Consider the following 17,011-nt stretch of genomic DNA (forward strand, 5'->3'; position numbering starts at 1 on the left):
AAAGTTCATAAAGCATTAGCCATTTGCAGTTTTTGTCAATCTACCTGACCCACACATGTAAAGGTAAACACGGTAAAAACATTGAACTCACAGCACCAAATGCAACAGAAAGCATGGTCTGCATCCTTGCATCCTCGACTGAACAGATACCGCCCTTCTTGTACATCAAGGCACCACCAGCCAGAGTCCAGAATTTGATATGCTTTATTCCCACCGACACAAACTGTGAGTCTGAATCTGGTCGGAACTCCACGACAAAAATCCTGTCAGCGTGGCCTCCTTTACTAGCAACTCTGGCACCTGGAACAGCAACAGTATAGGACTTCAGTAGTCTTAGGAATTCTATAGGTATACTACATACTATAGGTTTCTAACATGCATTTACAGGAATAAAGAGAAAGGTGTCAAATTAAATAATATAAACTGACGCTAAAGCTCATAAACCAAATGTCTTTAGTCTTTATAATAAAGGTGTCGATAAAATCACCACCTGGGGGAAAAAACAGCTTGATTTTTATATGACGCTGTTTAGATATTTAAATAGACAGTAAATCTTGAGATTTTCTATATATACAGTATATATATATATATATATATATATACACACACACACACACACACACACAGAAAATCTCAAGATTTACTGTTAAATGTCGACATTTACCAAGTAAATGAAAAACACAACGCTTTACTTCGGACATTTACCGGTAAATCTCAAGAATAACCAAGTGTCTTTACCAATAAGCTTTCGGTAAATACCAGATTCTGACTTTTACCATAACATATACACAGTGCAAAGAGGCAGAATTTATGTTTTGTATGTTTTGTAGATAACTTATAAAATACAACTGTTTACATCTATTTTTTAAATAGCAATATTTATTCTTGTCCTAGATCACAATTATCTCGTCAAACCAAAACTATTAAATCTGAGCCTCACCTTCTTGCCATCTCCAGACTGTAATTGTGTGCTCTGGATCGATTCCTACAGACAGCAGCAGTTTGCCAGTGGCGCTAAAGTTCACATAGCTGACACCCTTACCGTGGGAACAGCGCAGTATGGAAAGAGTCTGTTTGCCCATGGCATCCCACACGTGAATAGAAGGAGTTGTACCTAGAGTTTATTATACATGAAACAGACACAGAAAATAAACTTCCAGATAACAAGAGCATGTAATGTCAATTTTTACTGAAACTCATGTTTGACAAAACAAAAACAACACCAAACTTGTGTTAAGGCAGCTTTTTTGAATTGCTATATTTCCCATGGTATTGTTGCTATGGAATCATAATCACCATTTTTATGTTTATCCTCTGCATTTATCAAACAACTAATACCTGCTTTTTTAGTTATATTATCATGAGAATTTCATTCGAGTTTACATAAAAAAAAATATTAATAATAATAATAATAATAATAATAATAATAATTTAGGACAGACTTTAAAATAGTCTTTTTTAGTTAAAGGAAAATGACTTTGTTATGTAATACAGACATGTATGGTGGACGAAATGGGGATTTATAATTGCACGAGAATGTTCCCTAAACAATGAGTTGTTATAACATTGACTAAAACCAGACGCCTCTGCTGGAGGAGTCCTAATGTGGAAGATTCTGACACTTTGTAAACAGGAATACACAAAGAAACAAATCAAGATGAGGGGGAGAAGTGAAACCTGTACTACAGTGAATTAAATAATACATGTAATAATTTGGATTCATGTTCTGTAAGTCATCTGATTATTGTTCCCCTTACTGTCACTTTGATTATTTAAAATGTTTTGTGGTCTGCCTGTTTGCAATCTTAACGCGTCCTTCAGGTCAGCAGTAGCAATCTTTTCTGATATCTTTTGTTAATAAAAGCATGGCAAATTAACCCATCAGGTACTGCCTGCCATACATAGAAACAAGAAACACTTGTCTATGGTAAAGACCTTTGGGGAAGTCTTTAGACAAGAAAACCTTTATTTTATTTTTCAGCCTAGGCACAGTAAAGATACAGTGTATTGGGTATGTAGTATTAGTTGCATTATAAATACAATAGCACAAGCAAATAAGGAAACAAACTGCTCTAAGTGACTTTGAAGGAGGAACTTAAAATGAAGTGAGAGGAAGAATGGCGCTATCTTACCTGCTGGATCTGCAACATCGCCTGTTGTGTGTGGGCAATGGGAAATGAGGAAGCATCAAAAGAAAATAGCTGGAGAAGTCATTTTTTTCTAATGCTGATCGTGACATCAGCACCAGAAGAAAGCATATTAAAAGAATTAAAAAAATGGACGTGGACAGAAGGATTTTTCATAAAGCACCCAATAACTGGCAAATGCACAGTGATGCAAAACTAAAAAGGTACAATTTGAACTAAATAAAACAATCATAACCATTAAATAAGAAAATTATAGAAAGAAATGTGTTTAAATATGTGCAAACACAACAAACACACACACACCATGATGGTAATTTGTACAATCAGGTGATACATGTTTTTTTTTTAATTCTGTATTTTTTTTAAATGTATATTAGTTATATTTTGTCTGAATGTACAGATTGTTAACTGTATGCATATACATAGACACATGCACCTACTCAGAAATTAGACAATTGAGCCCTTACCTATCTGCCCAGTTGCGATAACATTTTTATACTTAGGATGTTGATTTACAGTTAAACAGAGGATGTCATCTGTGTGTTCCAGATAGAAACTCTGTGTTCCTAAAGGGAATTCAATGACAGTAACATTGTTGTATGGATACATACTCTACATTGTAACATTGTTTGTTATGTAATATACAGTGCAAATACTCATCTCATTATAATGTAAATTAGAGTACAAGTTCTAAGTCATTTAGTCTCAATGAAGAATTTAATACTGAATTTACATCTTAAATTGAGAGTTTTAATTTTGAAAGGCTTATTTGAGCTTAAAAACAACTGAAATCTGTCCCTATGAACCAAACCTTAAGGTTATCTAAGCATTTGAAATGACCACAAACATATTTACTTCGTAGTGTCCTTATGTACTGTAGGCCCCAGCCTGGGAAATGTCCACTGCACTCTTTAGAGGCCTGACCAGTATTGTTGGCTGGAGCACGATGAGGCGAACTACAGCCCCTTCTGAGTTTACTCCCTTACCCAGGACTGCAAAGAGCTCCCAGTGTGTCCCTAGCCGAGAAAATATTGAAGAAAGGTGTTTTTCTTTCTTCTTTTTTTTATTTGCAAGCAGTTTACTGTTGATATATTAGTAACTACACTGATGTTTGAATACATTTAACTGGACCTTGCATGTAGTTACAGCTTCTCAAGTGCATAAAACTGGATCAAAGCAGAAGTAAAGCCAACTGTTGTAAAATATAATAAAAGCATAGTATAAGCAGGTTAACTTCAAATACACCATAGTACACTTTTAAAGGGATGTAGCACTAAAGCATGCATTACATTCTCTGATATAAACCATGTCTGCATTACCTGTTGACAGACTCTGAACCATGGCTGCAGCAGCAGTATGGAAGATGATATCAGCACCATCATTGAGGTAATGCAGGTTGTTGCGACAGTCAAAGCCTCTGTATCCAAACACGTGCTCCAAGACAAGCTCCTGAAAGTACAAAGAAAAATGTGTGACATAAGATGTAGATGACATAAGTGATGGAACCAATTTAAACATTGGAGCTTTAGAGTGTCTTATTTGACGCATCATCCTGTGCAGTATACTTTAAAAGGATTCTTAAACAACTTACGTACCGTTAATTAAAAAAAAACATTTTAATTTGCAACTGTGGTGCTCATTCACATGGAATATGATGCTTTGCCAGCATAAAATAAAAAATATTTACATCCACAACTGTTTGCTTTGTAAATAGCTACACTTCAGCACCCTCTTGTGTCCACAGTGCCTCATAGGCTCCCAGTTTCAGTTTCTTAGAATAGACAAAAAAGATTCTCTCTAAAGACTGGAATTAATTATTTCTGCATAAAAAATACTTGAATTATTGTTGAGTGTTGTGACGTGAGTAAGACAACCTCTTATGGTCTTCTCAGTGTCTTCATTGTCTGCGACCTTGAAGTCTCCACATTTCTTAACATGTTTAGGAAGTCATCCTACTGCACATATAAATATAAAATCATTTCACTGTTCTAAAATTTTCATAAGGATATTTTTAAAGAGAAACTGTATGAAAAAAAGGCAAGCCCAGTTATGGACTAAATACGTATAAAGTAATAATAAACTAAACAAATTCAAAACTGGACAAACCTTTCGACTAGTAGTATTTTCCCAATGTCTTTACAGAAGTCTAGTTGAAAAGCTGAACACATATCACTTTTAATGCTGGCAGACGAGTAAACAGCTTATACTGACCTCCACAAGTTTATTTTTCTTTGTCATGTTGTTTTTTTGCAGTTTGTCAGGTTGAGGGGTAGCTCTGCTGACAGGCGGCCTGAAATAAAAAAAAAAAAGTAAACTGTATCAATAACTTCATTGAGTCCAAACAGTGAGCAGGGTTAGACAAAGATGAAACCTAGCTCAAAGTATTTAGGCTATGAAACAGCAGGCAACTTTTTCTGGCAGCTTTTGAAGAATAGATTTTTAAGCAATTTTCACCTTAAGGATAGTTCAAGTCAAATTTAATTTAAATTTAAACTACTGTAGAAACTTGCTTGAAAGTTGCTTTGAGTTTTATGGCCTTTACGTATGATTAAATATACTGAACTTACAGAACCATCATATCTGTCTAGTATAATTTCTAACTGAAGAACAATGACTGCAGTGGGACTGAAGCATAATAGTGACTAATGTGGTGCTCATGTGGCTTATTAAAAAATGCAATGTTGTGCATGGTAAACTCAACCATTTAATTATTTGGAGGGAACATTTTCCACGTGAAAAAACAGTACACATACTAATAATAAAATAATTGAACTATTAGTTATTATTAGACTATAAAAACTATAAAATAATTAGTCAACCATACAATGCATCATACATATCACTTACTTTAAGATGTTAATAATGTTAAAGATCTAAAATGTGATGTGTAAAAAAAGAGTATGCATATTTGTTTTATATATTGAGTCTCTTTTTTCTAGAGCAGTGGTTTTCAGACCTGGTCTTCAAATACCCCCAATAAAAATGTTTTTTTTCAACCAGTTACTAAATATTTATTTTAAACATGCATTGTTATCCAGTGAATTTGACAGCACTTATAGCCACTGCAACTTTAAACTGTGTGTAGCTGCAGTGATTGTTCAAAAGTCCATGTTCACCAAACTGCAATACAAATAAAAAAAAAGGAAAAGACACTGTTTTGAAAAATGAGAATATCTGGTTAAAACAAAACCCTGGACCATTGGGGGTATTTGAGTAGAAGGATTGAAAACCACCACATCATTAGAGAATTAATGCATTTCATGGCATGATGCCTAATAATATTAATGAAGGACAGACATGTTTTATGGAATTGTAACCACATTGCTAGTGTACAAAGTATGGATTTCTAAACCTCATCACTTCCATTTAGCAGGATACAGAAGACAATCAATTTTGAATAACCTTGAAAACAGTTCACAGTCCTCAAGTATTCAAGTAAAAAAACAGGATATATCAGAAAACAAAGCAGATCATCTACACTGTGATGCTGTTTATGATGTCTAATCTTGAACAGTATGTTACATAACTGACATACCTACATATCAAGGGTTCACTATCTTATTATTGATGAAGAATCCCACATCCACTTGTATTTTAAGGCAGCAACTTGCTGAATATTTTCACCTGATAATAACTGCACTGGGGAAGAAAAAATGCTACGGGGCTGAAGTGTTAGACACTTTTCAAACCCAGCAGTCATCCATTACTTAAATAATGAGGGAGCCATCTTGCACATCCAGATAACAGTTATTGGAAATTGGATTTTCCAGGTCTAGCACAGACATTTATATTTTTGTAATGGTAAAAAAAATGTATTCAGGCTTTTCTCTCCATCACAAGGGGATAAACACATTCCTCCACCATATAGTAGTCCCAATACTTGTTGGAGGGTAGTCATTTGTTATATTTCAGACAATTAGACTATTCCTTTACAATAACTAACTATAATACATACAATATAGCAGGTACAATTGCAATAAAGAATGACTAGCAGTTATTGTGTTGAATATTTTAAACAGACGCCAGTGTAGGGGTTACAGTGATTTTATATGAAAAAGCAAAACGCCACAATGACTTAATGCAGGTGTGTACTGTAAGTTGACTAAAATTGTCGATGGAGTTTAAAAGAGTTCTTTCTTCTTATACCTTAAAGCAGCTACATTGTCTAACAATTGTTATTTTGCACAATCATGGCTAGGAATATCTGGCAAATCACTAGCCATTATTTGAAAATCACTAGCCATTATTGGCTGGTTTGTATATTGAACAATGATCTCATACAAGATCTATTATAATTGTATTTCACTTGCTTAATAAAAGCTGGATAGTAAATTACCAGGTTCAGTTAGTAACTTAGTTACTAATTACAGCCCTGGCATGGTAATGGCAAAATAATTAAACCTTCATCAGGCAAGATGAAAACAAAAAACATAAAAACACGCACACAGCAAACAGTCTGACCTGGAAATAGGCAAGCAGTTGAAATATTGATACAGTTACCTGGATCCCCTGGTAAGCAGCAAATAAAGCCAAGTAAGAATTTTAGCACAGTTAAGTCGTGTACTTGTCAGACCTTTTTTGTTGTGGATTGTTTTTTTCATTCATGCACAAGCCACCTTTAGAGTTGAACTGGCATTCCTGTGTGGCACCAATCATGCTTTTCAAGCATGCCCGCAAAAAGGTTAAAAAAATGAAAGAGTGCACCAGTCTACAAAGAAGACTCATACCCTGGCATCACTGGGCAAACTCTGTACTAAAGTTCCTATGGAATAGGAAGAAAGAAGCGTGTCAATGCTTCAAAAATACTTTAGCCACCATTACACAGAATACATACTCACTCCCTTACTTACTATACCATGCTTAATATTGAGAGAAAAAATGCAGAACAGCATGTGCCGTGTGTGTGTTTTAAATGAAGAATGCAGTACCTTTTTAAATATTAGTTTATAACTGTTAATGTTCTAACAAACATTGAAAAAAGAATCTCAAATGAAAGTCAACTTAACAATAGCACTTCTAAAGGTTTGGTGAATAATGGTCTAGCATTTAAGTAAGGGTCACAGGTAAAATGTACCTCCCCTCAATGGACAGACATTCCCAACCACTTTACAGCACCTCCGGTACTGACAATCAAACACCTTTTATGAGCCCCAACATTCAGCCAAAAATATGCTTTTTGTTGTTTGATAAAACTAACATGACATCAAACTTGCTCTTTGTGAACGGCCTTTTAAAGTTGATAGATTCAACTTCCAATCATGAGTATATACACACACACACATTTATATACCATGTCTTCAAGTTATTGAACTGGGCAACATAGTGACGCACCATTTAATTTAAAGGCTGTTCTGAATCTCTGCAGTGCTTGTATAAATATAAAGTTTGTGGGAGAGTGGTAAACAAAGAGTATATCAGTCGGTGTATTAAAAGAGCCATTTTCCTATGATTTATAGCAGTGTCGTGAGATGGCAAGGGGGTGCAATTACAGTGGGGAACCACTGGAGGTCATCATCACATTAGAAATATTTATCTGTGTTAAATATAAATCAGGTCTAATTAAAAATACAAGGAGAACAGGTGTTTTTAGTTAACGTTGATAGCTCGATATTTAAACCCCAGGGAAACAGAGGTTGGGGAAGTAATTAGGAGTCGCTACGTTGCCATACGTATGCTTAAAAACTACGAAGAAAAGTATTTTGCGGAACTGTGTGTAAACGGGAAAACAGCCTAGCTGTTCCATACGAATAGGGAGGGCAGACAACAGTTTAGCTGTTCCTCGTAAGCGAGGTAGGATTTTGTTTTGTTTGTTTACTTTGGCAAGTTTTGTTTGATAAAACTTTGTTTTGTTTGAATTGCAAACACTGCTATTCTTTTGTCTTTTCCACACTGCCAGCCACGGTACCACAATCTGTATATTTAAATAATAGCCCACAAATATTCTTCCAGGCCTCACCATTTTTTGAACTAAAAGATTACACATATCAGATATTTTACATGTTAGAATGTACAGAAGATATATGGTATATATGGTATGTAGGTAGTTTTACCAATGTGTTTTATGTGAAGGTACTTACTTGACAATTCCGTGCCTCCAAAGAAAGCAAGTTAAAACACAATACAAATATTAAGAGTTTCTTATAAGGCAAGAAGTCAACTGTTTTACAGACTGAAGTATCAATGATGGTAGGCTTTGACAAATGGAGGGAAAAAAAGAAATGTAACTGTTTCCAAATAAGGGTCACAGATGGAATTTACAGTGTAGTGTGTTAGAAATGTACTTTTAATATTATGTCTTGTATGTGTTAAACAATCCTGATTTCTCAATTTATCTATTTATAAGAAATATCCACTGCTTTATTCACTCACATATCAACAATGATGATGGCATGCCTTTGAGCACTGTGCTGTTTAATGAAAAACATGCAAACTAACTTCACTATCTCATCCTACAAATGTTGCAAATGTTATTAAAATGAACTGAGGAAACTGTTATGTGAGAAAATGCAAACAAAATTGTTGAGGTTATCAAACGACAGAAAAAATACTGGTTGGAATGTGCAGCAAGCTGTAAAAATATGGAATATAGATACATGCTCCTGCTACTAGTTAGACCAGCAGGATGTTATAAATGGCATCTCTTCAAACTCTGTCAAAGCGGCTTTTAATATAATGATAATATTTTACAGGACATAACCAAAACAAGAGCTGATCATTTCACTTTTTGAATTATATTTTTATAACACAACTATTTTTAAAAATGTGTAGCCAAAACATGTAGTTAATCTTAAGGCTCTATGGGTATATTAGCCATAAACCAACATTACCAATATTAAAAAAAGAGCTGAGAGTTTTTTACTGCTACCTGGGGTTAGAACCTAATGACGTAAAGTACTAGGGATGGAGAACAACTCCCCCCAAAAAAACTATTTGGGAGACAAAACCAAAAAAGCACAACAATGTAAAAGATAAAAACCAAAAAATGAAATAAAAGTTAGGAGAGTGATAAACAAAAAGAGTCATTGTTAAAAGTATATGAACACATAGGATAGTAGGAAACAATAATCTTTTTAAACAGACATTATATTAGGTATCAATTATTACATTATGGTGGTGTTGAATGTAGACATAAAATTTGGTAGACAGGTTATGGTTAAAACGGTACAAGTATTGCAGACTGCTGTTCTTAAGTTAACTTTGCTTAACTATTTAAACTTGTAGGGTCCTATTTTGAAGCATAAGCAAAGGCAATAGCAAATTATAAGCGAGGGAAACAAATGTCAGATTTGCATTTGCCATTGCACTTGATTCATTAATGTATGTTACCAAAGAAAAAAATGGTAACTGTTATAATTTAATAATATTATCTTAATTATTACTTTATGTAAGAGGGATATGTTCAAGCTATACCTTTGTTCTTATGTGGACTTTGAACAGCAACTAACAATACTACATTAAATCATAATCCATAAATACCAACAATAACACCTTTAACAAACATTTGCATCGACAGTGTTTGTCAAGGAATACTTGAAAAACACAAAAACAATACAAAGAAATTAGCTATACATTCCATTTACAAGGACAGTTGTCTACAGCAAGGCATTTTTCTGAAAAGGGTGCATTCATGCAAGTGCAACAAGAGACCCAAACACCATTTTTAGCATTGTGCTAATCTCTTTATTGTCCATACTTTAGACAAGCAAGCTGCATGCCAATGTATTGTAGCAAATAAAGAAAGAAAAAAAAAAAAAAACATTATGTAAAACATGGAAAAATACTATAGTACTGTGGGCTTGTGAGCAATACACAATTAATGTAAAATAAACTGGATGACTTTTATAAGCATCTGAAAGAACTGCAAGCTCCATTCTTAGTGTTTGTGTGCATATTTCGAAACCTAACACACAATAACATTAAGACTGTAGGTGAATCTGTAACATAAAAATCTACTTATTTTATTTTATCCAATCATCCAACCTCTTCCTGGAAGCATCACATAGGACATGAAACTGAAGCTATTACTGGTTCAGCATGGTTAGCTATCTTATATTGGGAAGCAAATCTGGGGTCTGAGCCCCCTCCAAGCTGTAGTACAACCTCTCTCCTCACTTAAGTCATCATGAAACTGGATTAAATTCCATACCCATATGAAAACGGTGATTTAACTGCAGCGTACTTACATTAAATTAAGACTCTAGTTAAACTGTACAGTAAATGTAAGTCAGTTACCCTGTAACTACATTGTAACTGCAATTTAAATCATTAGACTAACTACAGCATAACATTGCTTGAAGTGCATTGCAACAACAGTTATCTTCTTTACTCTGACTAACAATTTGTTTCCCAAACTCCTTTGTGTCTCTAGACGCTCTTGAACTTTGACTTTCAAGAGAAGTCTGGTTTATTCAGGAGAGAACAACCATGCAAACCATGCAGCCGTCGGTCACTGCTCTCCTTTCTAGGTGAGTGCCCACACTGCTGTTTCGAAGAATAAATGAATCTTGGGTTCCGCCTGGCCATTTAGCCACAACATTCAGTAGACAGAGACAGGCATCAGATATAACCTGCACATTAACTGAATGGTAGTGTTTTCTGTTCACAAAATCTAATTCAGTCACTCTTGGTGCTTTAATTGCTACATGACTACAGTCTATAGCACTGATTGTATTGGGGATTGTATTTTTTACTGCAATCTGCTGTTCTTCCTTGTGGGGACATTGAATGTACTTAGGACAGAATGATCGAGTCCAAAACCCCAGGCAGCAATGTGCAATGCCAGTTATGTCTCTGATCTGCTTTTAAAAGAGACAAGTGGCCAAATAACCAATAGCAGTACACAGAACTTGAATGTGTGCAGGAACAGGATGTGTGCGCTCGGTTGGTCTGTGTAACCTAATAGCATATTTGGTATAAAACAGCAATTCCAGAAATACTTGAATCAATAACATAACTCTAATGAGAACGCTATTTTTTTACAAACTGCACTGCTTGCAGGTCTTTAGCCAATTTAATAGGATTTTGATCTTATCTTGTACTATCATCATTCTAGCACAAGACAACAATCGTGGGCAGCACTGTGGAGTACTGGTTAGGGGCTCTGGACTCCTGACCGGAGGGTCGTGGGTTCAATCCCAGGTGGGGAACACTGCTGCTGTACCCTTGAGCAAGGTAACTGTATAAATGGGTAATTGTATGTAAAAATAATGTGTAAAAAAATAATGTACTTGTATGTAAAAATAATGTGATATCTTGTAACAATTGTAAGTTGCCCTGGATAAGGGCGTCTGTTAAGAAATAAATAATAATAATAATAATAATAATAATAATAATATGCATGGTCCAGAGTGTGTGAAAGTCTAAGAACATTCTCATGCAAATTTCTGTGTTGATAAATCATATACTTTGTGTTCAAATGTGCATACGCAGGGTTTAAAAGGGAATACTTGCGCACCCAGTAATGATAAATATAGGACCGAGAAGTTTAACTATTTTTAATTTTACAAACAAATTGTGCAAACGTAGCAAAATGGTAAATGTTTTGCAAATACAGCTTATGATATCTGTGAAATTGACTGTATAATGCTGTTTTTTTCTCAATGCATCATCTGCTTTCCACTTTCCTTGTCAAGTTAATATGGAGCCACACACTACTGTGTGTGTATAGCATAGAGAATTAGATCAACAAGTTGAAATAGAGTGGAGTGCAGGATTGTGTGCAATTGACTTTACAGAATGAGATTTACTAAGGTTATATACTACCCCCAGAGATACATGTGTCAGTCTGGCTCTGGGGGTACGATATGAAAAGAGAGAACTGTCCTTACTTACTTTTCATTTGCATGCTATTTTACAATCAACTGTTTGAAATGTGATGAGCTTTGGTCTCAGTGGTCTCTTAAATTACCGCTTCAAGCAATCTTGACACCGAATTGACCTTAGAAAGTACCTTTGGGTTAGGAATAATGGACAGGCCTGGCCAGTTGCAAAAAATAATAGAAACTAATTTTCAGAGCGTGGCAGTCATGAATAAAAACAATGGAATGTATTTTAAAAATGATAACAGAAAAGAAAACAAGACAGTGGGTTGTCAAGCTTGAATAATCAATGGTGTACCTTTCTTCCACAGAGACTTCCTTCTGCTGTTGGTGGGGTTTTGTGCCGGTCATCTCTCGGATACTAACTGCATAGATCTTACTTGTATAATCAATAGATTTTTCTCTTGCGACATCGCTGTCATATCCTGCAGAATCGTGAACAAAGATAAAGAGATTGATTTTCACAAGAGAATCATATTGCTTTTGATATAACAGACAAAACTGTATAGATATTAAATTCCATTCATTCTTCTGGGTGCCAGTGCTGTTCTCATGGCAAAGCTCTCAACAGTATAATGTGTTAAAATAAAGGATAGTAAATGACAGGTATGAAGCATTTACAAAATCAGTCATGTTGAATTGAAGGAAACAGAAAGTAAGCAAATCCATCAGGGTTGTTTACGGTAGACATGTTTAAAGAAAGGGTTGTCTATATGGTTTATGATTATATGCCTGTTTAATTTAGATTACAATTAATTAGTGCATTCTTCAAATGGAGTTAACCTTTTTAATTTCAGAATTTTAAAAAATATATCAACAGTTTTTATTGTTTTTAGAAATTAGGCGATGGAAACATTGTACTGGAGCAATCACCACATATTACACCAGTATAGGTTAAAGCGATACCCCGTTTACACTAGCCACTTTTAAGCTGACTAAGATAGCTTAGGTCTTTTTTTTGTAGTGTAAACACAGCTGGCCCAGGTCCAGCCCAGGTCCAGCCATCCTAAAAGTGGCCTGCTCCAGAGGAGGCTCTGCGATGGCTTTGGTCTGTGGCTTACAGGCACAGACAACAGCAACAGGAAGTTGTGATTGTTACAAGGACAGCAGAAACAAAATATATCTTTGACAGAAAGCTGTGCTGTAATGTGAAATTACATTTAAAAATGAATGTGGGATGTGAAACAAGCCTAGTTGCCACTGTCAGAAATATTATTTTTCACACATATCTACAAACATAACCTGTGATCGTATTTTGATATACCGGTATATAAATATTAGGAAATGTTCAGTTTTGTGGGTCTCTCTATCTAGAATTAAACAAATCATTGCAGTAAAATCACTATGAAAATGAAAGGTTTCCTACACAATCCTTTGTTTAAAAGTAACATGCTTTTAGACCAGCGCATAGTACTTGTTTAATTATATGCATCATGGCACTACAAATTATACAATTTGAAAAAAAAGCTGCAAGCTTGTGGAAGTTTAATCAATTTAAATGTATAGGCTTTATTTTTCAAAATGTAATCAAAGGATTGTAATCACTCCCTAGAAGGAAATCTTTTGATTTATGAAAAGCTTTATTTTTTTAATTGTATCATCAATAGTACCGTGATGCGCTGTTAGTATCTGGTAAATAAACTTGAGTTCTGGGGGGAGAACGTACACATTCAAAGTCGCTAATGTTTCTTTTTAGCTATTAAAGAAATGAGTTTAGCTTTTGTTGAATAGCAAAAACAAGTATTTTTTTCTTTTAAATTTAATGTGCCCAACTATTTTACCCCCGATTTTCTCCCCAATTTGGAATGTCCAATTATTTGTTTTTCCCCCACCGCAGCAATTTCCCACACAGCTCAGGAGAACTGAAGGTTCAGTAGGCATCCTCCGAATCCATGGAACCTCTTTTACACCCAGGAACTCAACAGCGGATGTCAGCAAGCTACCAGCCTCTGGAGGACAAAGGCCAGCTCTGCAGGTGTCTGCTTTTGAGCTCACCAGCAGGCTTTGCTGTAGCACGATCAGGAGAAATAGTCCGTTACGGTTTTGCCTCCCTAACAAACATGAGCGCCAGAGCTAATGCAACGCTCCCTTCGGAATCCTCAGTGAAGACCGGTGACTTCGCACAGCCAGGACGTGCGAACCTGCACTGTATGATTCACCCTGCAGAGCATGCGGCTGTGCTTTTAAAACGTGAGCCACTTGGGGACCTCAAAAATAAGTATTTTTCATGGGTAAGAAAATAAACTGGAGTTATTGTTTACTTTTACATATAAGAGGGGTCAGACTGACGTGTAAATTTGTAAAATAACACAGGTTTCTTCAAATTCTTTAAATATGCAAGTTTTCAATGCTTCGCTCAACTTTTGAAGACAAAATTAAATCTTAAATAGCATGGAACGACCACCTGAAGTAGAAACACACAAGTGACACAAATAACAGGCTTGCTTTCCTCTGTGTTTTGGGGAGGGGAAATGGCTTCACGCAAATGGTGGTAGATATAACATCGGGTATGCACTAAAGCTCAGGGGCTATGCACACGCATACTGGGCCAAAGCCGGCAAGGCCTGTGCTCAAGTGTAAACAGGTGGCTCAAATAATAAGAATCTTCTAATCTGATCGACTCTGGGCCAGTTCAGGTCTGAGATGTAAGTGTAAACACACTATGAGTGTCAAGAACAATGTAACTGGAGCATACTGTATTTTGTATCAAAAACAGCCTAATTCAGGGCTTAAAAATTCCCAAAGCATTTACTTGTGAGTCTGTGTCAATAGATTCAATTAAGTCAAAGTAGATAAAACAGTGTTAAATAAATGAGGTTAAAGCTTTGTTCATTTCTGTTGCCTAAAATATGCAAACAACTCTATTTTGCTGCTGTTAATTTTTTACCTCCATCCTCCTCTGTGTCAGTATCTGACTCTTCACTGTCCATAGGCTTAGTCTCACGATTCCCATCAGATTCTCTGACCCAGATCATCAGTGCAGTGTCAGCGCCTCCTACTGTTAGTAGTGAGGAATCATCCTGGGACCACCTTACATTGGTAACATGAGCACTGTGGCCAACATACTTCTTAAACTTTGCATACTGACCCTACAAGGGAAGAAAATGAAGCAGACACAAAAGAATAATACATTCTGCTTCTAAAAGTTATGTATGAACTGCATGCCTTGACATTTATGGTTTATAGGTTTTTTTTTCTCAGTTATAGCAATCATTGTAATGCATGCCACACTCGTATACAGATCGTTCCTGGAGGCCATGACATTTCCTGTCATCTGTTACATGCTTTTCATGAAATAGGCAATTGTGTTAATCAACAGATATTCACTGAACGCCACATCTTTTTGTTTAAAGGTGTTAATCTTCAGGAATGTCAGGCAGATTTCCAGAGTGAAACTGAACTAATAATTTCTAGGCCCAGTTGTTGAACTGTTTGTACCGTTTCTATGTCTACATACATGATAAAACATTGTTTTATTTGTTTGCTCTTATCCAGATTCAGTGCTAGCCCTCACCTTTGCAGGGTACGTGTAGAGCTTCACAAACCCAAAGTCATCCCCTGTCGCCAGCAGCTTTCTGTCTTTGGTCAGAGAGGCAGCGTTTACGTCAGTGATATCGCTGTGTGTTGGCCAGATTCCTTCACATGTCGGCCCTAACACACACGTCCACGTGGCCCAATCTATTTTCTCTATCTAGGAAAAAAAATCACATTTTGTTAGGTTAGAAAAAGAAGGTGGTATATTTACAGAACTGTAGTCCACTGCTCTAAGGCACTATACCTTAGGGAGTGGTTCGATAAAAAAATAGTGCCAATTTATGACCTGCAATATTTACCAACTCTTCAATTAACTATGAGAGCCAATGTTCAAATACTGTACCAGCTCTGATATTGCCTATGCTTTTATTTATTTAGTCTCAGTCAGCACTCCAGATAAGCTGCATACTGGGTGTTTTACTCATTGAAGAAATATGAATTACATATGTTATTTAAATGTCAGCATTAGTTTTATATCTAAATAAATATTAGGCCTATTACGTGGTTATCTTTCTTAATGTATTTACTTTTTGGCTGCGAGAGGAGCTGCAGCTTTCTCTAGCAGTGGGAGACGAGACGCTTCAGCCCCGCTCCGGCAGCCGAACCTGGGGCGAGCCCATTCCCTCTTCCCCTTACCCGACCCACTCTACTTCTGACAGACAAGCAAACCAAGTGTGTTGCTTGTGTGTCGCTTCGAACTAAACTCCCGCCCCCCGTTTAGCCAGGCTATATATAGTTTAAAAACTGCTAATTAAAATGATCCATGAGTGGGAATGTTACCCTTTTTTTTTTTTTGTAATATAGCGTTGATTACATGGTTCTTTATGCATGGTTAATTCACGGAAAGTTACATTTTTAATTCACTATATATGCATTATAGAGTGGGAGTTTATTTTATTTTGTATTTTAGTCAGATGTGTGTTGTGTCCCACGGCGAACCCCACACCCTCCCACATTCATAACGCTCTTCGGTTATAACACTCATATTGTGTGACCCCCGAGACCCGTGTTATAGCGAGGGAGCACTGTACTTCGTTGGTTCCCTGTGTCTCATTGGTCAATTGTTAATATATTGCATGTGTTAACTACTGTGGAGAATGGATTATGGAAATGCCTGGTTTTCAATTATAAAAAAACAAATAAACATACAGTTGAATCCACTCACTTGGAATGCAACTGGATTCTTGATCCTTTGGATTTCTCTGTGCCGTCTTAGTCCCCTTCAATCTAACCTACCAATTTACCTATCTGTCAACCACATTTTTGGAAGATGAACTCTGTATAATAAATACAATATTCTGTGTTTGGCGAGAGTGCTTTAAATTGCTGTAGCTGGGCGATCAATAAGGAATACAATATTATCGTTTCTTTATTTGTATTAGTGCAGTATCGGTACAAGATTAAATATATATATTTTTGGACACAAGAGTCTGAGAAAGGAAGATTTACAGAAAACAACTATAAAAACTGCAGCCTAGTATAGAGACTCTGTGAACGCAGTAGCTAACTAGC

At 35.8% G+C, this 17,011-nt stretch overlaps 1 protein-coding gene across 6 annotated transcripts in view; it reads right to left on the reverse strand.

The window, feature by feature from the left end:
- LOC117402826 (echinoderm microtubule-associated protein-like 6) overlaps positions 1-17,011 on the reverse strand; it is a 104,493-nt gene that overhangs the window by 9,414 nt on the left and 78,068 nt on the right. For 2 of the 6 annotated variants that reach the window (XM_034004331.3, XM_059024476.1), the window contains 9 exons: positions 15,480-15,656; positions 14,853-15,054; positions 12,264-12,390; positions 4,359-4,437; positions 3,467-3,596; positions 2,615-2,713; positions 2,133-2,153; positions 941-1,114; positions 92-300 (listed from right to left, as the gene is read on the reverse strand). In XM_034004331.3, coding sequence (XP_033860222.1) covers positions 92-300; positions 941-1,114; positions 2,133-2,153; positions 2,615-2,713; positions 3,467-3,596; positions 4,359-4,437; positions 12,264-12,390; positions 14,853-15,054; positions 15,480-15,656 — 1,218 coding nt within the window. Of the gene's footprint in view, positions 1-91; positions 301-940; positions 1,115-2,132; positions 2,154-2,614; positions 2,714-3,002; positions 3,164-3,466; positions 3,597-4,358; positions 4,438-12,263; positions 12,391-14,852; positions 15,055-15,479; positions 15,657-17,011 lie in introns of those variants that run through there. The other 4 variants (XM_059024477.1, XM_059024478.1, XM_034004332.3 and 1 more) reach the window with 4 other exon arrangements.

Source organism: Acipenser ruthenus, chromosome 5 (assembly GCF_902713425.1).
Source record: "Acipenser ruthenus chromosome 5, fAciRut3.2 maternal haplotype, whole genome shotgun sequence".
Lineage (NCBI taxonomy): Eukaryota > Metazoa > Chordata > Actinopteri > Acipenseriformes > Acipenseridae > Acipenser > Acipenser ruthenus.